Genomic DNA, 20,186 nt, shown 5'->3' on the forward strand with positions numbered 1-20,186 from the left:
AATACTGCTCTCAGACCTGCCATGCATAACACCTCTCACCAGACCACTAATACTGCTCTCAGACCTAACACCTCTCACCAGGCCACTAATACTGCTCTCAGACCTGCCATGCATAACACCTCTCCTCAGACCACTAATACTGCTCTCAGACCTAACACCTCTCAACAGACCACTAATACTGCTCTCAGACCTGCCATGCATAACACCTCTCAACAGCCACATCCCTGTCTGAGCCCGAACACTGGTTCCAGACCTGTCATTAGAGTAGTGTAGCGTTTGGGTCTGGGACTGATAGCAGTCTTTTATCCATGCACCTGTTCCTCAACTGGATCAGAACCAGAATAATCAGTACTTGGATATCTGTGGCTCTGAGTTGGATCACAACACTTAGCATGGCTGTAGTGCAGTAGGTAACCCGTGCCTCTACATCTGCATTGCTTGCTGTCTGGGGTTTTAGGTTGGGTTTCTGTAGAAGTACTTTGTGACATCAGCTGATGTCACAACGGCTTTATAAATACCTTTGATTGATTGATGCATGCTGAGAAATGTTTTTTGACTGACAGGCAACTGTATTCTACGTATGCTAACTGAGAGCTATAGATGAGGTGAAGGAGTCAATGTAATGCGGACTGGCGCACATTCAACAGATCTGATCTGAATAAAGTGGTTTAGAAGAAGTGACTGCTAAATGCTAACTCCTGTTCGTATAAGCTGGTTAGCATAGTAGCATAGCTAACGTACAGAAATCGGTGATGGGAGTCAAATTCGTTTTTTAACTGTAATGCAGTTGATTGGTGACGATGACATGAACATGTGTTGGGGTCGACCTCCATACCAGCATTATACTCTGATTTCACCTCAACATAGTGTCAAATACACATTTAACCAATCAGCTAAATGTAGGATCATGTTGCTGGGGGGAAATGAGGAGACTTGAGATCTTTCCTCACGGCCTTTCCCCTTGCGTTTCCATGACAATTCCATTGTTTTCGTCGAGTTCGCTTGACCTCTTTACCGCATCTATGGAGTTTTCACTCAACCGACCGTTAAATTCATTTTTATCAATTAGGAATTAGAGCACTTTAATTTAACAGTGTAATTTAACAGGATCTATATGAAAACAACTAAGTTAAGTTTCTGTTGTATTGAAGTCAGCTCACCCACCCAAGTAGAGAAAACCTGATGCATAAACAAATCTATTTCACCTTCCTGCTGCTAAGGCTGTCAGTGGAGCTTCCTTCAGATGAACATTCATTATGAAACTCCTGACAGCTCCCTTAAACACTGGCACTACACACACACACACACACACACACACACACACACACACACACACACACACACACACACACACACACACACACACACACACACACACACACACACACACACACACAGAAAGACACACACACAGAGACACACACACCTCTTGTCAGTCTCCAGCTACCTTAAAGCAGTGATACTAGACTGCTCTAGTCTGGACACCAGTCTCCTCTCTATTAGATGCTCTAGTCTGGACCCCAGTCTCCTCTCTACAAGACTGCTCTAGTCTCGACACTGGTCTACTCTCTACTAGACTGCTCTAGTCTGGACACCAGTCTCCTCTCTACTAGACTGCTCTAGTCTGGACACCAGTCTCCTCTCTACAAGACTGCTCTAGTCTGGACACTGGTCTACTCTCTACTAGACTGCTCTAGTCTGGACCCCAGTCTCCTCTCTACAAGACTGCTCTAGTCTCGACACTGGTCTACTCTCTACTAGACTGCTCTAGTCTGGACACCAGTCTCCTCTCTACTAGACTGCTCTAGTCTGGACCCCAGTCTCCTCTCTACAAGACTGCTCTAGTCTCGACACTGGTCTACTCTCTACTAGACTGCTCTAGTCTGGACACCAGTCTCCTCTCTACAAGACTGCTCTAGTCTCGACACTGGTCTACTCTCTACTAGACTGCTCTAGTCTGGACACCAGTCTCCTCTCTACTAGACTGCTCTAGTCTGGACACCGGTCTCCTCTCTACTAGACTGCTCTAGTCTGGACACCAGTCTCCTCTCTACTAGACTGCTCTAGTCTGGACACCGGTCTCCTCTCTACAAGACTGCTCTAGTCTGGACACCGGTCTCCTCTCTACTAGACTGCTCTACTGGGTCAACTAATATTATACAATAAGAGTAATTTAGAAACTAGAAACTAGTGTTCTGTCACTGCTGTAAACACTGGTTCATTAATATTATACAATAAGAGTCATTTAGAAACTAGAAACTAGTGTTCTGTCACTGCTGTAAACACTGGGTCATTAATATTGCCAGAGCGTAGTGGCTAAAATATGAATCATATTGTGCGAGCTGTGATAAGACAAATAAATCATTTCAATGCTAATGTTTTCCTGGTTCTTGGACGATGTAATCTACCAGCCCCTGCCACTTTAGCTGATGTAATTACAAGGATAGACAAGTAGCTCCAATCATTAAAACATTGCTGTTTATCTATCATTTCACTGGGGAGAATATAAATGGCTTCTCATTGTGAGAGGAGAGGAGAGGAGAGGAGAGGAGAGGAGAGGAGAGGAGAGGAGAGGAGAGGAGAGGAGAGGAGAGGAGAGGAGGAGAGGAGAGGGAGGAGGGAGGAGAAACCTGGTGGCATTATACACATATCAACTTTTCAGCTATTTATAATGTTGTGGCTGGAAACTAACAGTTTGACTCATGGACACCAGTCTCCACACAATATCTAATGGATTCATGGCATTTCACTGAATCCTGGAACTAAATGTAATGAGCCAAAGGGGCTTCTATGTTTAGGACACATTCAGTATCTATTGAGTGCAACGCTTTAGGATTAGCCTGGTCCCAAATCTGTAGCTATGTGACATAGCCAACTCTTCTCTCTATGTTATAGCCTGGTCCCAGATCTGTAGCTATGTGACATAGCCAACTCTTCTCTCTATGTTATAGCCTGGTCCCAGATCTGTAGCTATGTGACATAGCCAACTCTTCTCTCTATGTTATAGCCTAGTCAATAGATTTTTTTTCTCACCCATCTACACACAATACCTCATAATGACATCACAATACCTCAAAATGACATCACAATACCTCACAATGACAAAGTGAAAACATGTTTTTAGACATTTTTGCAAATGTATTGATAATGAAATAGAGAAATATCTCATTTACATAAGTATTCACACCCTGAGTCAATCCATACATGTTAGAATCACCTTTGGCAGTGATTATAGCTGTGAGTCTTTCTGGGTAGGTCTTTAAAGGAGCTTTGCACATCTGGATTGTACAATATTTGCACATTCTTCAAGCTCTGTCAAGTTGGTTGTTGATCATTGCTAGACAGACATTTTCAAGTCGATTTAAGTCAAAATTGTAACTAGGCCACTCAGGAACATTCGTCTTGATAAGCAACTCCAGTGTATATCTGGCCTTGTGTTTTAGGTTATTGTCCTGCTGAAAGGTGAATTTATCTCCCAGTGTCTGGTGGAAAGCAGACTGAACCAGTTTTTCCTTAGCTCTATTCCATTAATTTTACCCCCCCCAAAAACCTTGCTAGTCCTTGCCGATGACAAGCATACCCATAACATGATGCTGCCAACGCCATGTCTGAAAATATGAAGAGTGGTACTCAGTGATGTGTTGTGTTGGAATTTCCCTTAACATAACACTGTATTCGGGACATAAAGTTAATTTCTTTGCCACATTTCTTTGCAGTTTTACTTTAGTGTCTTACTGCTAACAGGATGCATGTTTTGGAATATGTTTAGTCTGTACAGGATTCCTTCTTTTTCAGGCTGTCATTTGGTCAATATTGTGGAGTAACTACAATGTTGTTGATCCATCTTCATTTTTCACAGCCATTAAACTCTGTAACTGTTTTGAAGTCGCCATTGGCCTCATGGTGAATTCCCTTTGCAGTTTCCTTCCTCTCCGGGAACTGAGTTAGGAAGGACACCTTTATCTTTGTTGTGAGCGGGTGTATTGTTTTACCATCCAAAGTGTAATTAATAACGTCACCATACACAGAATAGTAAAGTGATGTGGTACTGTATGAAACATTTACAATTGAGATAACCATCAAAGCGACAGGTTGTGTTAGCAGAACAATTGGATTTTCAAAGAGATAACTATGAGGGATACAGCCTGGAGATGAGATACCAAATGAAACAACTTTTAAACGTTAACATCATCATAGCCCCTATGCTATTCAGTTGCCTGAGGAAGCAATGCTATTCCCAGAGGCATATGTGGGCATTGCAAAGTCTCCACAGTCGCAACATCCCACAGCATCTACCAAATTATAATAACATATGTGAACAAACAAATGTGTTATAAAATATCTAAATAAGAACACTGGAACATTTTGTCCCAGCAATGTGGAAATGTGTCTTTGGCTAGTCTTTCCTGTTGGTTTCACAGCATGATTTAGTAATGAAGTCACGATAAGTAATAAAGTCGTTCTAGTAATAAAGTAATTTTGTACAGAGAGCTCCGTCACTTACCAAAGGAACAGAACAGATAGAAGCTGTGACTAAACTCCATGCCATCTGCTTCCAGTGTGAAGGAGCTAAATCACCTAGCATTAGAGATATTATCTTTTTAATTACCGATCCACAGCAAATGTGCCGTGTCAACCCCACTTAGTCTCTCTCTCTCTCTCTCTCTCTCTCTCTCTCTCTCTCTCTCTCTCTCTCTCTCTCAAGGTCCTCTGAGGTTAGAGCAGACATGTTTGAATTAGTCATGAACATAAGACCAGATCATAAGACCAGCTAACCTCTAATGTTAGCCCACTTCTCAAACAAACAACCCTGATGTCAAATCATGCAATGTAAGGTAAAGTAGCTTTACTCTGGTCAATAGTACTGTCCTTTGTTGAAGTCAGTCCTGCAGTGTGTATGTGTGTGTGTGCCCATGCAGATGTATGTGTTTGACTGGTGTGTCTGTATGTCTGTGTGTGTCTGTGTGTGTGCGGTTGGCTCACCTGTGCAGGAATAGTCATCGATCCGGATGTATCCAGATGTGCAGATGCACATGAAGGATCCTGGAGTATTGACACACATGGTGTTCTCTCTGCAGTAGTGCTTTCCCTCAGCACACTCATCAATATCTGGAATACAGACCAACGGGTCAAACAGACTGTTACAGGAAGGCAATAAGGACCAACAAAGACCCAGACCCTCCCCAGTCGATACAATTAAGAACCAGTGTCCAGCACAAAGATGAAGCCTAGACCTGGTCCTTCCTAGTCTATAGCATATACCATAGGATATAGCTCTATAGTGGACCCCCCAATGTCTAGAACATTGAAAGTGATGAACTGTTGTGTAACAACATATGTGTGTATTCCACCCACCAACTAGTCTCTGTTACATCACCCACCAACTAGTCTCTGTTACATCAACCACCAACTAGTCTCTGTTACATCACCCACCAACTAGTCTCTGTTACATCAACCACCAACTAGTCTCTGTTACATCACCCACCAACTAGTCTCTGTTTCATCAACCAAAAAATAGTCTCTGTTACATCACCCACCAACTAGTCTCTGTTACATCACCCACCAACTAGTCTCTGTTACATCAACCACCAACTAGTCTCTGTTACATCACCCACCAACTAGTCTCTGTTACATCAACCACCAACTAGTCTCTGTTACATCACCCACCAACTAGTCTCTGTTTCATCAACCAAAAAATAGTCTCTGTTACATCACCCATCAACTAGTCTCTGTTACATCACCCACCAACTAGTCTCTGTTTCATCAACCAACAACTAGTCTCTGTTAAATCACCCACTAACTAGTCTCTGTTACATCACCCACCAACTAGTCTCTGTTACATCACACCACCAACTAGTCTGTTACATTAACCACCAACTAGTCTCTTTTACATCAACCACCAACTATTCTCTGTTACATTAACCACCAACTAGTCTCTCTTTCATCACCCACCAACAAGTCTATGTTACATCACCCATCAATTAGTCTCTGTTTCATCAACCACCAACTAGTCTCTCTTTCATCACCCACCAACTAGTCTCTCTTTCATCACCCACCAACTAGTCTCCTGTTACATCACCCATCAATTAGTCTCTGTTTCATCAACCACCAACTAGTCTCTATTAAATCACCCACTAACTAGTCTCTGTTCCATCACCCACCAACTAGTCTCTGTTCCATCACCCACCAACTAGTCTCTGTTACATCAACCACCAATTAGTCTCTGTTTCATTAACCACCAACTAGTCTCTCTTTCATCACCCACCAACTAGTCTCTGTTACATCACCCACCAACTAGTCTCTCTTTCATCACCCACCAACTAGTCTCTGTTACATTAACCACCAACTAGTCTCTGTTTCATCACCCACCAACTAGTCTCTATTAAATCACCCACTAAATAGTCTCTGTTCCATCACCCACCAACTAGTCTCTGTTACATCACCCACTAACTAGTCTCTGTTACATCACCCACCAATTAGTCTCTGTTACATTAACCACCAACTAGTCTCTGTTACATCAACCACCAACTAGTCTCTGTCACATCACCCACCAACTAGTCTCTGTTTCATCAACCAACAACTAGTCTCTCTTTCATCACCCACCAACTAGTCTCTGTTACATTAACCACCAACTAGTCTCCGTTTCATCACCCACCAACTAGTGTCTATTAAATCACCCACTAACTAGTCTCTGTTCCATCACCCACCAACTAGTCTCTGTTACATCAACCACCAATTAGTCTCTGTTTCATCAACCACCAACTAGTCTCTCTTTCATCACCCACCAACTAGTCTCTGTCACATCACCCACCAACTAGTCTCTGTTTCATCAACCAACAACTAGTCTCTGTTAAATCACCCACTAACTAGTCTCTGTTACATCACCCACCAACTAGTCTCTGTTACATCACACCACCAACTAGTCTGTTACATTAACCACCAACTAGTCTCTTTTACATCAACCACCAACTAGTCTCTGTTACATTAACCACAAACTAGTCTCTGTTACATCACACCACAACTAGTCTCTGTTACATCACCCACCAACTAGTCTCTGTTACATCAACCACCAATTAGTCTCTGTTTCATCAACCACCAACTAGTCTCTCTTTCATCACCCACCAACTAGTCTCTGTTACATTACCCACCAATGAGTCTCTGCTACATCACCCACCAACTAGTCTCTGTTTCATCACCCACCAACTAGTCTCTATTAAATCACCCACTAACTAGTCTCTGTTACATCACCCACCAACTAGTCTCTGTTACATCACCCATCAATTAGTCTCTGTTTCATCAACCACCAACTAGTCTCTATTAAATCACCCACTAACTAGTCTCTGTTCCATCACCCACCAACTAGTCTCTGTTACATCAACCACCAATTAGTCTCTGTTACATTAACCACCAACTAGTCTCTGTTTCATCAACCAACAACTAGTCTCTCTTTCATCACCCACCAACTAGTCTCTCTTACATTAACCACCAACTAGTCTCCGTTTCATCACCCACCAACTAGTCTCTCTTTCATCACCCACCAACTAGTCTCTGTCACATCACCCACCAACTAGTCTCTGTTTCATCAACCAACAACTAGTCTCTGTTAAATCACCCACCAACTAGTCTCTGTCACATCACCCACCAACTAGTCTCTGTTTCATCAACCAACAACTAGTCTCTGTTAAATCACCCACCAACTAGTCTCTGTCACATCACCCACCAACTAGTCTCTGTTTCATCAACCAACAACTAGTCTCTGTTAAATCACCCACTAACTAGTCTCTGTTACATCACCCACCAACTAGTCTCTGTTACATCAACCACCAATTAGTCTCTGTTTCATCAACCACCAACTAGTCTCTCTTTCATCACCCACCAACTAGTCTCTGTCACATCACCCACCAACTAGTCTCTGTTTCATCAACCAACAACTAGTCTCTGTTAAATCACCCACTAACTAGTCTCTGTTACATCACCCACCAACTAGTCTCTGTTACATCACACCACCAACTAGTCTGTTACATTAACCACCAACTAGTCTCTGTTACATTAACCACAAACTAGTCTCTGTTACATCACACCACAACTAGTCTCTGTTACATCACCCACCAACTAGTCTCTGTTACATCAACCACCAATTAGTCTCTGTTTCATCAACCACCAACTAGTCTCTCTTTCATCACCCACCAACTAGTCTCTGTTACATTACCCACCAACGAGTCTCTGTTACATCACCCACCAACTAGTCTCTGTTTCATCAACCACCAACTAGTCTCTATTAAATCACCCACTAACTAGTCTCTGTTCCATCACCCACCAACTAGTCTCTGTTACATCAACCACCAATTAGTCTCTGTTACATTAACCACCAACTAGTCTCTGTTACATCAACCACCAACTAGTCTATGTTACATCACCGACCAACTAGTCTCTGTTACATTAACCACCAACTAGTCTCTGTTACATCACCCATCAACTAGTCTCTGTTACATCACCCACCAACTAGTCTCTGTTTCATCAACCAACAACTAGTCTCTGTTAAATCACCCACTAACTAGTCTCGGTTACATCACCCACCAACTAGTCTCTGTTACATCACACCACCAACTAGTCTGTTACATTAACCACCAAATAGTCTCTTTTACATAAACCACCAACTAGTCTCTATTACATTAACCACAACTAGTCTCTGTTACATCACCCACCAACTAGTCTCTGTTACATCACCCACCAACTAGTCTATGTTACATCACCGACCAACTAGTCTCTGTTACATTAACCACCAACTAGTCTCTGTTACATTACCCACCAACTAGTCTCTGTCACATCAACCAACAACTAGTCTCTCTTTCATCACCCACCAACTAGTCTCTCTTACATTAACCACCAACTAGTCTCCGTTTCATCACCCACCAACTAGTCTCTCTTTCATCACCCACCAACTAGTCTCTGTCACATCACCCACCAACTAGTCTCTGTTTCATCAACCAACAACTAGTCTCTGTTTCATCACCCACCAACTAGTCTCTATTAAATCACCCACTAACTAGTCTCTGTTACATCACACACCAACTAGTCTCTGTTACATCACCCATCAATTAGTCTCTGTTTCATCAACCACCAACTAGTCTCTATTAAATCACCCACTAACTAGTCTCTGTTCCATCACCCACCAACTAGTCTCTGTTACATCAACCACCAATTAGTCTCTGTTACATTAACCACCAACTAGTCTCTGTTTCATCAACCAACAACTAGTCTCTCTTTCATCACCCACCAACTAGTCTCTCTTACATTAACCACCAACTAGTCTCCGTTTCATCACCCACCAACTAGTCTCTCTTTCATCACCCACCAACTAGTCTCTGTCACATCACCCACCAACTAGTCTCTGTTTCATCAACCAACAACTAGTCTCTGTTAAATCACCCACCAACTAGTCTCTGTCACATCACCCACCAACTAGTCTCTGTTTCATCAACCAACAACTAGTCTCTGTTAAATCACCCACTAACTAGTCTCTGTTACATCACCCACCAACTAGTCTCTGTTACATCAACCACCAATTAGTCTCTGTTTCATCAACCACCAACTAGTCTCTCTTTCATCACCCACCAACTAGTCTCTGTCACATCACCCACTAACTAGTCTCTGTTTCATCAACCAACAACTAGTCTCTGTTAAATCACCCACTAACTAGTCTCTGTTACATCACCCACCAACTAGTCTCTGTTACATCACACCACCAACTAGTCTGTTACATTAACCACCAACTAGTCTCTGTTACATTAACCACAAACTAGTCTCTGTTACATCACACCACAACTAGTCTCTGTTACATCACCCACCAACTAGTCTCTGTTACATCAACCACCAATTAGTCTCTGTTTCATCAACCACCAACTAGTCTCTCTTTCATCACCCACCAACTAGTCTCTGTTACATTACCCACCAACGAGTCTCTGTTACATCACCCACCAACTAGTCTCTGTTTCATCAACCACCAACTAGTCTCTATTAAATCACCCACTAACTAGTCTCTGTTCCATCACCCACCAACTAGTCTCTGTTACATCAACCACCAATTAGTCTCTGTTACATTAACCACCAACTAGTCTCTGTTACATCAACCACCAACTAGTCTATGTTACATCACCGACCAACTAGTCTCTGTTACATTAACCACCAACTAGTCTCTGTTACATCACCCATCAACTAGTCTCTGTTACATCACCCACCAACTAGTCTCTGTTTCATCAACCAACAACTAGTCTCTGTTAAATCACCCACTAACTAGTCTCGGTTACATCACCCACCAACTAGTCTCTGTTACATCACACCACCAACTAGTCTGTTACATTAACCACCAAATAGTCTCTTTTACATAAACCACCAACTAGTCTCTATTACATTAACCACAACTAGTCTCTGTTACATCACCCACCAACTAGTCTCTGTTACATCACCCACCAACTAGTCTCTGTTTCATCAACCACCAACTAGTCTCTCTTTCATCACCCACCAACTAGTCTCTGTTACATCACCCACCAATTATTCTCTGTTTCATCAACCACCAACTAGTCTCTCTTTCATCACCCACCAACTAGTCTCTGTTACATTAACCACCAACTAGTCTGTGTTACATTACCCACCAACGAGTCTCTGTTACATCACCCACCGACTAGTCTCTGTTTCATCACCGACCAATTAGTCGCTATTAAATCACCCACTAACTAGTCTCTGTTCCATCACCCACCAACTAGTCTCTGTTACATCAACCACCAATTAGTCTCTGTTTCATCAACCACCAACTAGTCTCTGTTTCATCACCCACCAACTAGTCTCTGTTACATCACCCACCAACTAGTCTCTGTTTCATCAACCAACAACTAGTCTCTGTTAAATCACCCACTAACTAGTCTCTGTTACATCACCCATCAATTAGTCTCTGTTTCATCAACCACCAACTAGTCTCTATTAAATCACCCACTAACTAGTCTCTGTTCCATCACCCACCAACTAGTCTCTGTTACATCAACCACCAATTAGTCTCTGTTTCATCAACCACCAACTAGTCTCTCTTTCATCACCCACCAACTAGTCTCTGTTACATTAACCACCAACTAGTCTGTGTTACATTACCCACCAACGAGTCTCTGTTACATCACCCACCGACTAGTCTCTGTTTCATCACCGACCAACTAGTCTCTATTAAATCACCCACTAACTAGTCTCTGTTCCATCACCCACCAACTAGTCTCTGTTACATCAACCACCAATTAGTCTCTGTTACATCAACCAACAACTAGTCTCTGTTAAATCACCCACTAACTAGTCTATGTTACATCACCCACCAACTAGTCTCTGTTACATCACACCACCAACTAGTCTGTTACATTAACCACCAACTAGTCTCTTTTACATCAACCACCAACTTGTCTCTGTTACATTAACCACCAACTGGTCTCTGTTACATCACACCACAACTAGTCTCTTTTACATCACCCACCAACTAGTCTCTGTTACATCAACCACCAACTAGTCTCTGTTACATCACCCACCAACTAGTCTCTGTTACATCACCCACCAACTAGTCTCTGTTTCATCAACCACCAACTAGTCTCTCTTTCATCACCCACCAACTAGTCTCTGTTACATCACCCATAAATTAGTCTCTGTTTCATCAACCACCAGCTAGTCTCTCTTTCATCACCCACCAACTAGTCTCTGTTACATCAACCACCAATTAGTCTCTGTTTCATCAACCACCAACTAGTCTCTCTTTCATCACCCACCAACTAGTCTCTGTTACATTAACCACCAACTAGTCTGTGTTACATTACCCACCAACGAGTCTCTGTTACATCACCCACCAACTAGTCTCTGTTTCATCACCCACCAACTAGTCTCTATTAAATCACCCACTAACTAGTCTCTGTTCCATCACCCACCAACTAGTCTCTGTTACATCACCCACCAACTAGTCTCTGTTACATCACCCATCAACTAGTCTCTGTTACATCACCCACCAACTAGTCTCTATTTCATCAACCAACAACTAGTCTCTGTTAAATCACCCACTAACTAGTCTATGTTACATTAACCACCAACTAGTCTCTGTTACATCACCCACCAACTAGTCTCTGTTACATCACCCACCAACTAGTCTCTCTTTCATCACCCACCAACTAGTCTCTGTTACATCACCCATCAATTAGTCTCTGTTTCATCAACCACCAACTAGTCTCTCTTTCATCACCCACCAACTAGTCTCTGTTACATCAATCACCAATTAGTCTCTGTTTCATCAACCACCTACTAGTCTCTCTTTCATCACCCACCAACTAGTCTCTGTTACATTAACCACCAACTAGTCTCTGTTACATCACCCACCAACTAGTCAATTCAATTCAATGGCCTTTATTGACATGGGAAACATGTGTTAACATTGCCAAAGCAAGTCAGGTAGATAATATAAAAAAGGGAAATAAAAAATAAAAATTAACAGTAAACATTACACATACAGAAGTTTCAAAGCAAGAAAGACATTACAAATGCCATATTATGTATATATGCACAGTGTTGTAACAATGTACAAATGGTTAAAGTACACAAGGGAAAATAAATAAGCATAAATATGGGTTGTATTTTACAATGGTGTTTGTTCTTCACTGGTTGCCCTTTTCTTGTGGTAACAGGTCACAAATCTTGCTGCTGTGATGGCACACTGTGGAATTTCACCCAGTAGATATGGGAGTTTATCAAAATTGGGTTTGTTTTCGAATTCTTTGTGGATCTGTGTAATCTGAAGGAAATATGTGTCTCTAATATGGTTATACATTGGGCAGAAGGTTAGGAAGTGCAGCTCAGTTTCCACCTCATTTTGTGGGCAGTGTGCACATAGCACAAATAGTCTTCTCTTGAGAGCCATGTCTGCCTATGGCGGCCTTTCTCAATAGCAAGGCTATGTTCAACGAGTCTGTACATAGTCAAAGCTTTCCTGAAGTTTGGGTCAGTCACAGTGGTCAGGTATTCTGCCACTGTGTACTCTCTGTTTAGGGCCAAATAGCATTCTAGTTTGCTCTGTTTTAAAAAAAAATCTTTCCAAGTAATTATCTTTTTGTTTTCTCATGATTTGGTTGGGTCTAATTGTGTTGCTGTCCTGGGACTCTGTGGGGTCTGTTTCTGAACAGAGCCCCAGGACCAGCTTGCTTAGGGAACTCTTCTCCTATTTTAACTGCACACTTGTTGTTTGTGTACATGGATTTTATAATGTTGTATGTTTTACCCCCAACACCACTTTCAATCAATTTGTATAGCAGACCCTCATACCAAATTGAGTCAAAGGCTTTTTTGAAATCAACAAAGCATGAGAAGACTGCCTTTGTTTTGGTTTGTTTGTTTGTCAATTAGGGTTTGCAGGGTGAATACATGGTCTGTTGTACGGTAATTTGGTAGAAAGCCAATTTGACATTTGCTCAGTACATTGTCTTCACTGAGGAAAAAGTCTGTTGTTAATTATAATGCAGAGGATTTTCCCAAGGTTGCTGTTGACGCATATCCCATGGTGGTTATTGGGGTCAAAGTTTTCTCCATTTTTGTGGATTGGGGTGATCAGTCCTTGGTTCCAAATATTGGGGAAGATGCCAGAGCTAAGGATGATGTTAAAGATTTTTAGTATAGCCATTTGGAATTTGTTGTCTGTACATTTGATCATTTCATTGAGGATACCATCAACACCACAGGCCTTTTTGGGTTGGAGGGTTTTTATTTTGTGCTGTAACTCATTCAAGGTAATTGGAGAATCCAGTGGGTTCTGGTAGTCTTTAATAGTTGATTCTAAGATCTGTATTTGATCATGTATATGTTTTTGTTCTTTGTTCTTTGTTATAGAGCCAAAAAGATTGGAGAAGTGGTTTACCCATACATCTCCATTTTGGATAGATAATTCTTCGTGTTGTTGTTTTCCAATTTTCCCAGAAGTGGTTAGAGTCTATGGATTCTTCAATTATATTGAGTTGATTTCTGACGTGCTGTTCCTTCTTTTTCCGTAGTGTATTTCTGTATTGTTTTAGTGATTCACCATAGCGAAGGCGTAGACTCAGGTTTTCCGGGTATCTATGTTTTTGGTTAGACAGGTTTCTCAATTTCTTTCTTAGATTTTGCATTCTTCATCAAACCATTTGTCATTGTTGTTCATTTTCAGATTTTTAGATTTGATAGGGAAGCTGAGAGGTCAAATATACTGTTAAGATTTTCTTCTGCCAAGTTTACACCTTCACTATTACAGTGGAACGTTTTACCCAGGAAATTGTCTAAAGGGGGTTGAATTTGTTGTTGCCTAATTGTTTTTTGGTAGGTTTCCAAACTGCATTCCTTCCATCTATAGCATTTCTTAATGTTACTCAGTTCCTTTGGCTTTGATGCCTCATGATTGAGTATTGCTCTGTTCAAGTAAACTGTGATTTTGCTGTGGTCTGATAGGGGTGTCAGTGGCCTGACTGTGAACGCTCTGAGAGACTCTGGGTTGAGGTCAGTGATAAAGTAGTCTACAGTACTACTGCCAAGAATGAGCTATAGGTGTACCTTCCATAGGAGTCCCCTCGAAGCCTACCATTGACTATGTACATACCCAGCGTTCGACAGAGCTGCAGGAGTTGGGACCCATTTTTGTTGATTATGTTGTCATAGTTGTGCCTAGGTGGGCATATGGGGGAGGGAATGCTGTGTTTGTCCCCCTGTGTGCTGAGGGTGTCAGGTTCTTGTCCGGTTCTGGCATTCAGGTCGCCACAGACTAGTACATATCCCTGAGCCTGGAAATGATTGATTTCCCCCTCCAGGATGGAGAAGCTGTCTTCATTAAAGTATGGGGATTCTAGTGGGGGGATATAGGTAGCACACAGGAGGAAATTGTTCTCTGTTAAGATGTCTATTGGTCTGTTGCTCCTGTGTGAAGTGTTGGAGATACGTTTGAGGGCGATGTCCTTTAGAGTCCGGGCAAAGGTGGGCTGCCTTGTAGAGGTGGACCTGGTCAAAGAGGTTGTTCAAGTCCAGGGTGGAGTGGTGGGCCAGGAAGACATTTGGTTTTGAGGCACAGCCACAGGAAATACTTGCGTTCACCCGCTGTATTGTGGCAGGGTGGAAGTCTTTTCGTGGTAGCAGGGTGGAGATAACTACTTGTGCGTTGGGGAAAGTAGAAGAAGCTTTTTCAATCACTCCCTTCAGTGCTGTGGCCACCCTTTCCTGCTGTGTTCTCAGGTCGTTTGTGCCTGTGTGTATTATTATGTGGCTGGGTGAACTAGTTGGTCCTCAGACAGAAGATCGAGGGCATGCTGGGTGTTTGGACACCAGAGTTTAGACACACTGTGTTTGGGAAAAAGTTTTTTGTCTTGTATATATTTCCCATTTGAGTCCATAAGGAGTACAATCTGTGTCTTGTGTATGTCCTCAGTGGGTGGTGGGGGGTTGTCAGGAGGGCTATCACGGTGGCTCAGAGGGGGTGAGAGCCCCTGGGCTTGGGGTTCTTAATTTGTCTGTTCTGCTGTGATATCGACGCTATGGTCAGGGTTTGGTGTGGACTGCTGTGGTGTCGAGACTTTTGTAGGGTGCTGAGGTGGGCTGTTCTGCTAGCTTCTCTGCGGGGGTGGCCACCTCTCTAGTGGGTTGTTCTCTGTCACACGCCATCCCCCTCACCCTCTCCTCCAGCAGTCTGATCCTCTCCTCTAGTGCTCTGTTCTTCTCCTGCTCCTGCTCTTTCTCCTGTTGAAGTTGTCTCACCACTGTCGAGAGTGCAGATGTCTCTCTCCACCTCCAGCACTCTGGGTCTGGTTAAGAGAGTGTTGTTGTGCTGGACTGTTGTCTGGGTCTGTGCTGACTGGAGTGTAATCACCTGCTGTTCCAGCTAAACACCTGCCTTACCTCCAGCTGGGGAAATGTATCCTTAATTTCAATGAGAGGGTAGTACTCTGTGCTGGGAGGTTGGCTTTCCGCTGGGGGTGGCTCGTCTGTGGGGTTATATAATGAAGAGGTCTGGTCTGACCCTTTCGGGGTGGGGGTATCTTTCTCAAGGGAGAGCTTCTCCTGCTGGGTTAATTCTTTGATTAGGTGAAAGTCCAGCTGAAACTGTTTGGGGTTGCCCTGTACCATTACTGTTCCAGACTTATAGAGATTGATATTAGCTGACTCAGAGTCCTCGCTGTCAAGTATCCTGAGTTTCCACCCCTCGTTAACCCCCCCTCTCTTAACAAAGGGGTAGTGTGCTAATATAGCACTGTGCCATGCCAGGGGATGGTTTGTGTGGAAGATGAGGTTGCTGATGCTCCCATTTTTGAAATAGTCAGCAAAAAGTGTGTCTTGATTTTCCATAAGGAGCTTCATCTTTTCTTGCCTTATCATTCTTTACATACACAGGGTACTGTATTTTAATTATCTCTGAACAGCGAGAGGAAGCTTCTAAGGCCTCTCCATTTGGTTGGGGTAGACTGTTAGACTCTCCTGCCATTGTTGGGCTAAAGGGCTTTGACACCTCTCACTTGACACGTCAGTCCTAGTTGAAGTTGTATCAAGTTTGGCAGCCTTCATTTAGCATTCAGTCCTTATAAAATAATGTAATGTATTTGTCTTCTTAGCTTTTGGAAATAAAATATCGTTTCAGACTAAACATTACTCACTCAGTTCCAGGTTGGATGGTGTTTTCAGGTTTCTGTTGTTCTCCAGAGAGTTTGCTGTATAGTTTTGGAATAATACTCCTTGGTAGTTGTCCAGGTGATTCCGTAATTCCATCCAAAATCAGGTTGCAGGTTTTGAGTTTTGATTTGGAGTAAAGGTTATGTTGTAGACGGTAGCATCCTGTATATGTTCCTGACAAAAAAAATCAAAATCCATCTTTTTTAAAGAAATGCTGAAAATGCTGAAAAATGCAGGAGCTGATCATGACCTCTCGCCTGCTCTGTTATCTCTGCTAGTCTCTTATGACTGTTACATCAAACACCAGCTAGTCTCTTATGATAGACTGTTGCATCAACCACCAGCTAGTCTCTTATGATAGACTGTTACATCAACCACCAGCTAGTCTCTTATGATAGACTGTTGCATCAACCACCAGCTAGTCTCTTATGATAGACTGTTACATCAACCACCAGCTAGTCTCTTATGATAGACTGTTACATCAACCACCAGCTAGTCTCTTATGATAGACTGTTACATCAACCACCAGCTAGTCTCTTATGACTGTTACATCAACCACCAGCTAGTCTCTTATGATAGACTGTTACATCAACCACCAGCTAGTCTCTTATGATAGACTGTTACATCAACCACCAGCTAGTCTCTTATGATAGACTGTTGCATCAACCACCAGCTAGTCTCTTATGATAGACTGTTACATCAACCACCAGCTAGTCTCTTATGATAGACTGTTTCATCAACCACCAGCTAGTCTCTTATGATAGACTGTTACATCAACCACCAGCTAGTCTCTTATGATAGACTGTTGCATCAACCACCAGCTAGTCTCTTATGATAGACTGTTGCATCAACCACCAGCTAGTATCTTATGATAGACTGTTACATCAAATTGAGTAGCTGCCAGGGCATTCAACACCTGGTTCTGGGTCTTGGGGTTAGGCTACCCACCAGCTGTTTGGCTTTCTTCAGGCATTCTAACCTGCATGGTTCACTATAATTTTCACAATCAATTGACAGTTCAAATCCTCCCATGCTCTTCTGTGCATTGGCCTAAAGCTTTGAAAACCATGTTGTCTGTTTGCAACAGTCTGCTCAATATATAGCCGCAAATCCTTTCTCTCTAACCAGAGTTGGTGGATGATTTAACTGTTAAAGAGGATCAGTTGTCTTTCCTAAATCATGTCCATGCTTGACAGATCTCTTCCCAACCCTTAGGCTTTAACACTTCTCTATTATTTCCGTTCAAGGAAGGTGACTATGCTGCATCGTCATAGAACGTTTTAACAGTTTTAGAATCATTCAAAAGAGAAATCTATTTTAAATTAGAGTGCCGTCAGATCCGTTCTCCCCAGCCGAAGAACCCTGGTTCCAAAAGGTTTCTTCGGCTGTCCCAATAGGATAACCCTTTTTGGTTCCAGGTAGAACATTTTTTGGTTCCAGGTAGGACCCTCTGTTTGAACAAGTCACATGTGCAACCAGAGGATAAAAAACTCAAGACCACCTTTACTCCACACACAGAGACATATACAAAGCTCCCCTTTGCCCTCCATTTGGAAAATCTGACCATAATTCTAACCTCCTGATTCTTGCTTACAACAAAAACTGAAGCAGGAAGTACGAGTGACTCGCTCAAAATGGAAGTGGTCCGATGACACTGATGCTACGCTACAGGACTGTTTTGCTAGCACAGACTGAAATATGTTCCGGGATTCATCCAATGGCATTGAGGAGTAAACCAAGTCACCGGCTTCATCAGTAATTGCATCAACGACGTTGTCCCCTCAGTGACCGTACATATCCCAACAAGAAGCCATGGATTACAGGCAACATCTGCACTGAGCTAAAGACTAGAGCTGCTTCTTTCAAGGAGCAGGATACTAATCGGGATTCTTATAAGAAATCCCGCTATGCCCTCAGACGAACCGTCAAACAGGGAAAGCGTCAATACAGGACTAAGATTGAATCCTACGACACCGGCTCCGACGCTCGTCGGATGTGGCAGGGCTTGCAAACTTTTAGGGAAACACAGCCACGAGCTGCCCAGTGACGCAAGCCTACCCGATTGGCTAAATTCCTTTTATGCTTGTTTAGAGGCAAGCGACACTGAAGCATGTATGAGAGCACCAGCTTTTCCGAACGACTGTGTGATCACGCTCTTCGTAGCTAATGTGAGCGAGATCTTTCAACAGATCAAAATTCACAAGGCCGCTGGGCCAGACGGATTACGAGGATGTGTACTCAGAGCATGCACGGTCCAACTGGCAAGTGTCTTCACTGACATTTTCAACCAGTCTGAAAAATCTACATGTTTCAAGCAGACCACCATAGTCCCTGTGCCCAAGAAAGTGAAGGTAACCTGACTAAATGACTACAGCCCCGTAAATATCACGTATGTAGCCATGAAGTGCTTTGAAAGGCTGATCATGGCTCAACTCGACACCATCATCCCAGAAACCCTAGACCCACTCCAATTCACATACCGCCACAACAGATCCACAGATGACGTAATCTCTATTGCACACCACACTGCCCTTTCCCTCCTGGACAAAAGGAACACCTGACAGCTGACTGCTGTTAGAAGGCTGTTCATTGACTGCAGCTTAGCGTTCAACACCATAGTGCTCACAAAGCTCATCACTAAGCTAAGGAACTTGGGACTAAACACCTCCCTCTGCAACTGGATCCTGGACTTCCTGACGGGCTGACTGCAGGTGGTAAGAGTAGGTAACACATCTGTCACGCTGATCCTCAACACGGGGGCACCTCAGGGGTGTGCGCTTAGTCCCCTCCTGTACTCCCTGTTCACCCAGAACTGCGTAGCCAAGCAAGACTCCAACACCATCATTATATTTGCTGACGACACAATGGTGGTAGGCCCGACCACCGACAACGATTAGACAGCCTATAGGGTGGAGGCCAAATACCTGGCAGTGTGGTGCCAGACCAACAACCTCTCCCTCAATGTGAGCAAGACAAAGGAGCTGATTTTGGACCGAACAGACACCCATTTACGTTGATGGGGCTGAAGTGGAGCGGGTCGAGAGTTTCAAGTTCCTTGTTGTCCACATCACCAACAAACTATCTTGGTCCAAACACACCAAGAAATGGGCCTTTTCCCCCTCAGGAGACTGAAAACATTTGGCATATGTCCCCAGATCCTCAAACAATTCTACAGTTGCACCATCAAGAACATCCAAAAAATTGTCGAAAGATCGGTACCGGAGCGCCAAGTTTAGGTTCAAAAGGCTCAATAACACCTTCTACCCCAAGCCATACGACTGCTCCCGGACTATTTTCATAGTTTATTTATTTATTTATTTCATATTTTCTTAATTCTATTTTCTTAAAAGTGCATTGTTGGTTAAGGGCTTGTAAGTAAGCATTTCACGGTCTACAACTGTTGTATTCAGGGCATGTGACAAATAAAATGTAATTTGGATTAGATTTGACTTGAAGGTATCTGGATGAAGTGTCACAGCAAAGTGCTCTCTCTTTTATAG

The 20,186-nt window shown here is 42.9% G+C and overlaps 1 protein-coding gene across 1 annotated transcript in view; it reads right to left on the reverse strand.

The window, feature by feature from the left end:
- The window catches only part of LOC135531518 (protein NEL-like), a 92,030-nt gene that overhangs the window by 46,790 nt on the left and 25,054 nt on the right, over nucleotides 1-20,186 (reverse strand). The window contains exon 4 of the mRNA XM_064959538.1: nucleotides 4,984-5,109. Coding sequence (XP_064815610.1) covers nucleotides 4,984-5,109 — 126 coding nt within the window. The remainder of the gene's footprint in view (nucleotides 1-4,983; nucleotides 5,110-20,186) is intronic.

The sequence above is a fragment of the Oncorhynchus masou genome, unplaced genomic scaffold, assembly GCF_036934945.1.
Source record: "Oncorhynchus masou masou isolate Uvic2021 unplaced genomic scaffold, UVic_Omas_1.1 unplaced_scaffold_1618, whole genome shotgun sequence".
In the NCBI taxonomy this organism is placed as follows: domain Eukaryota; kingdom Metazoa; phylum Chordata; class Actinopteri; order Salmoniformes; family Salmonidae; genus Oncorhynchus; species Oncorhynchus masou.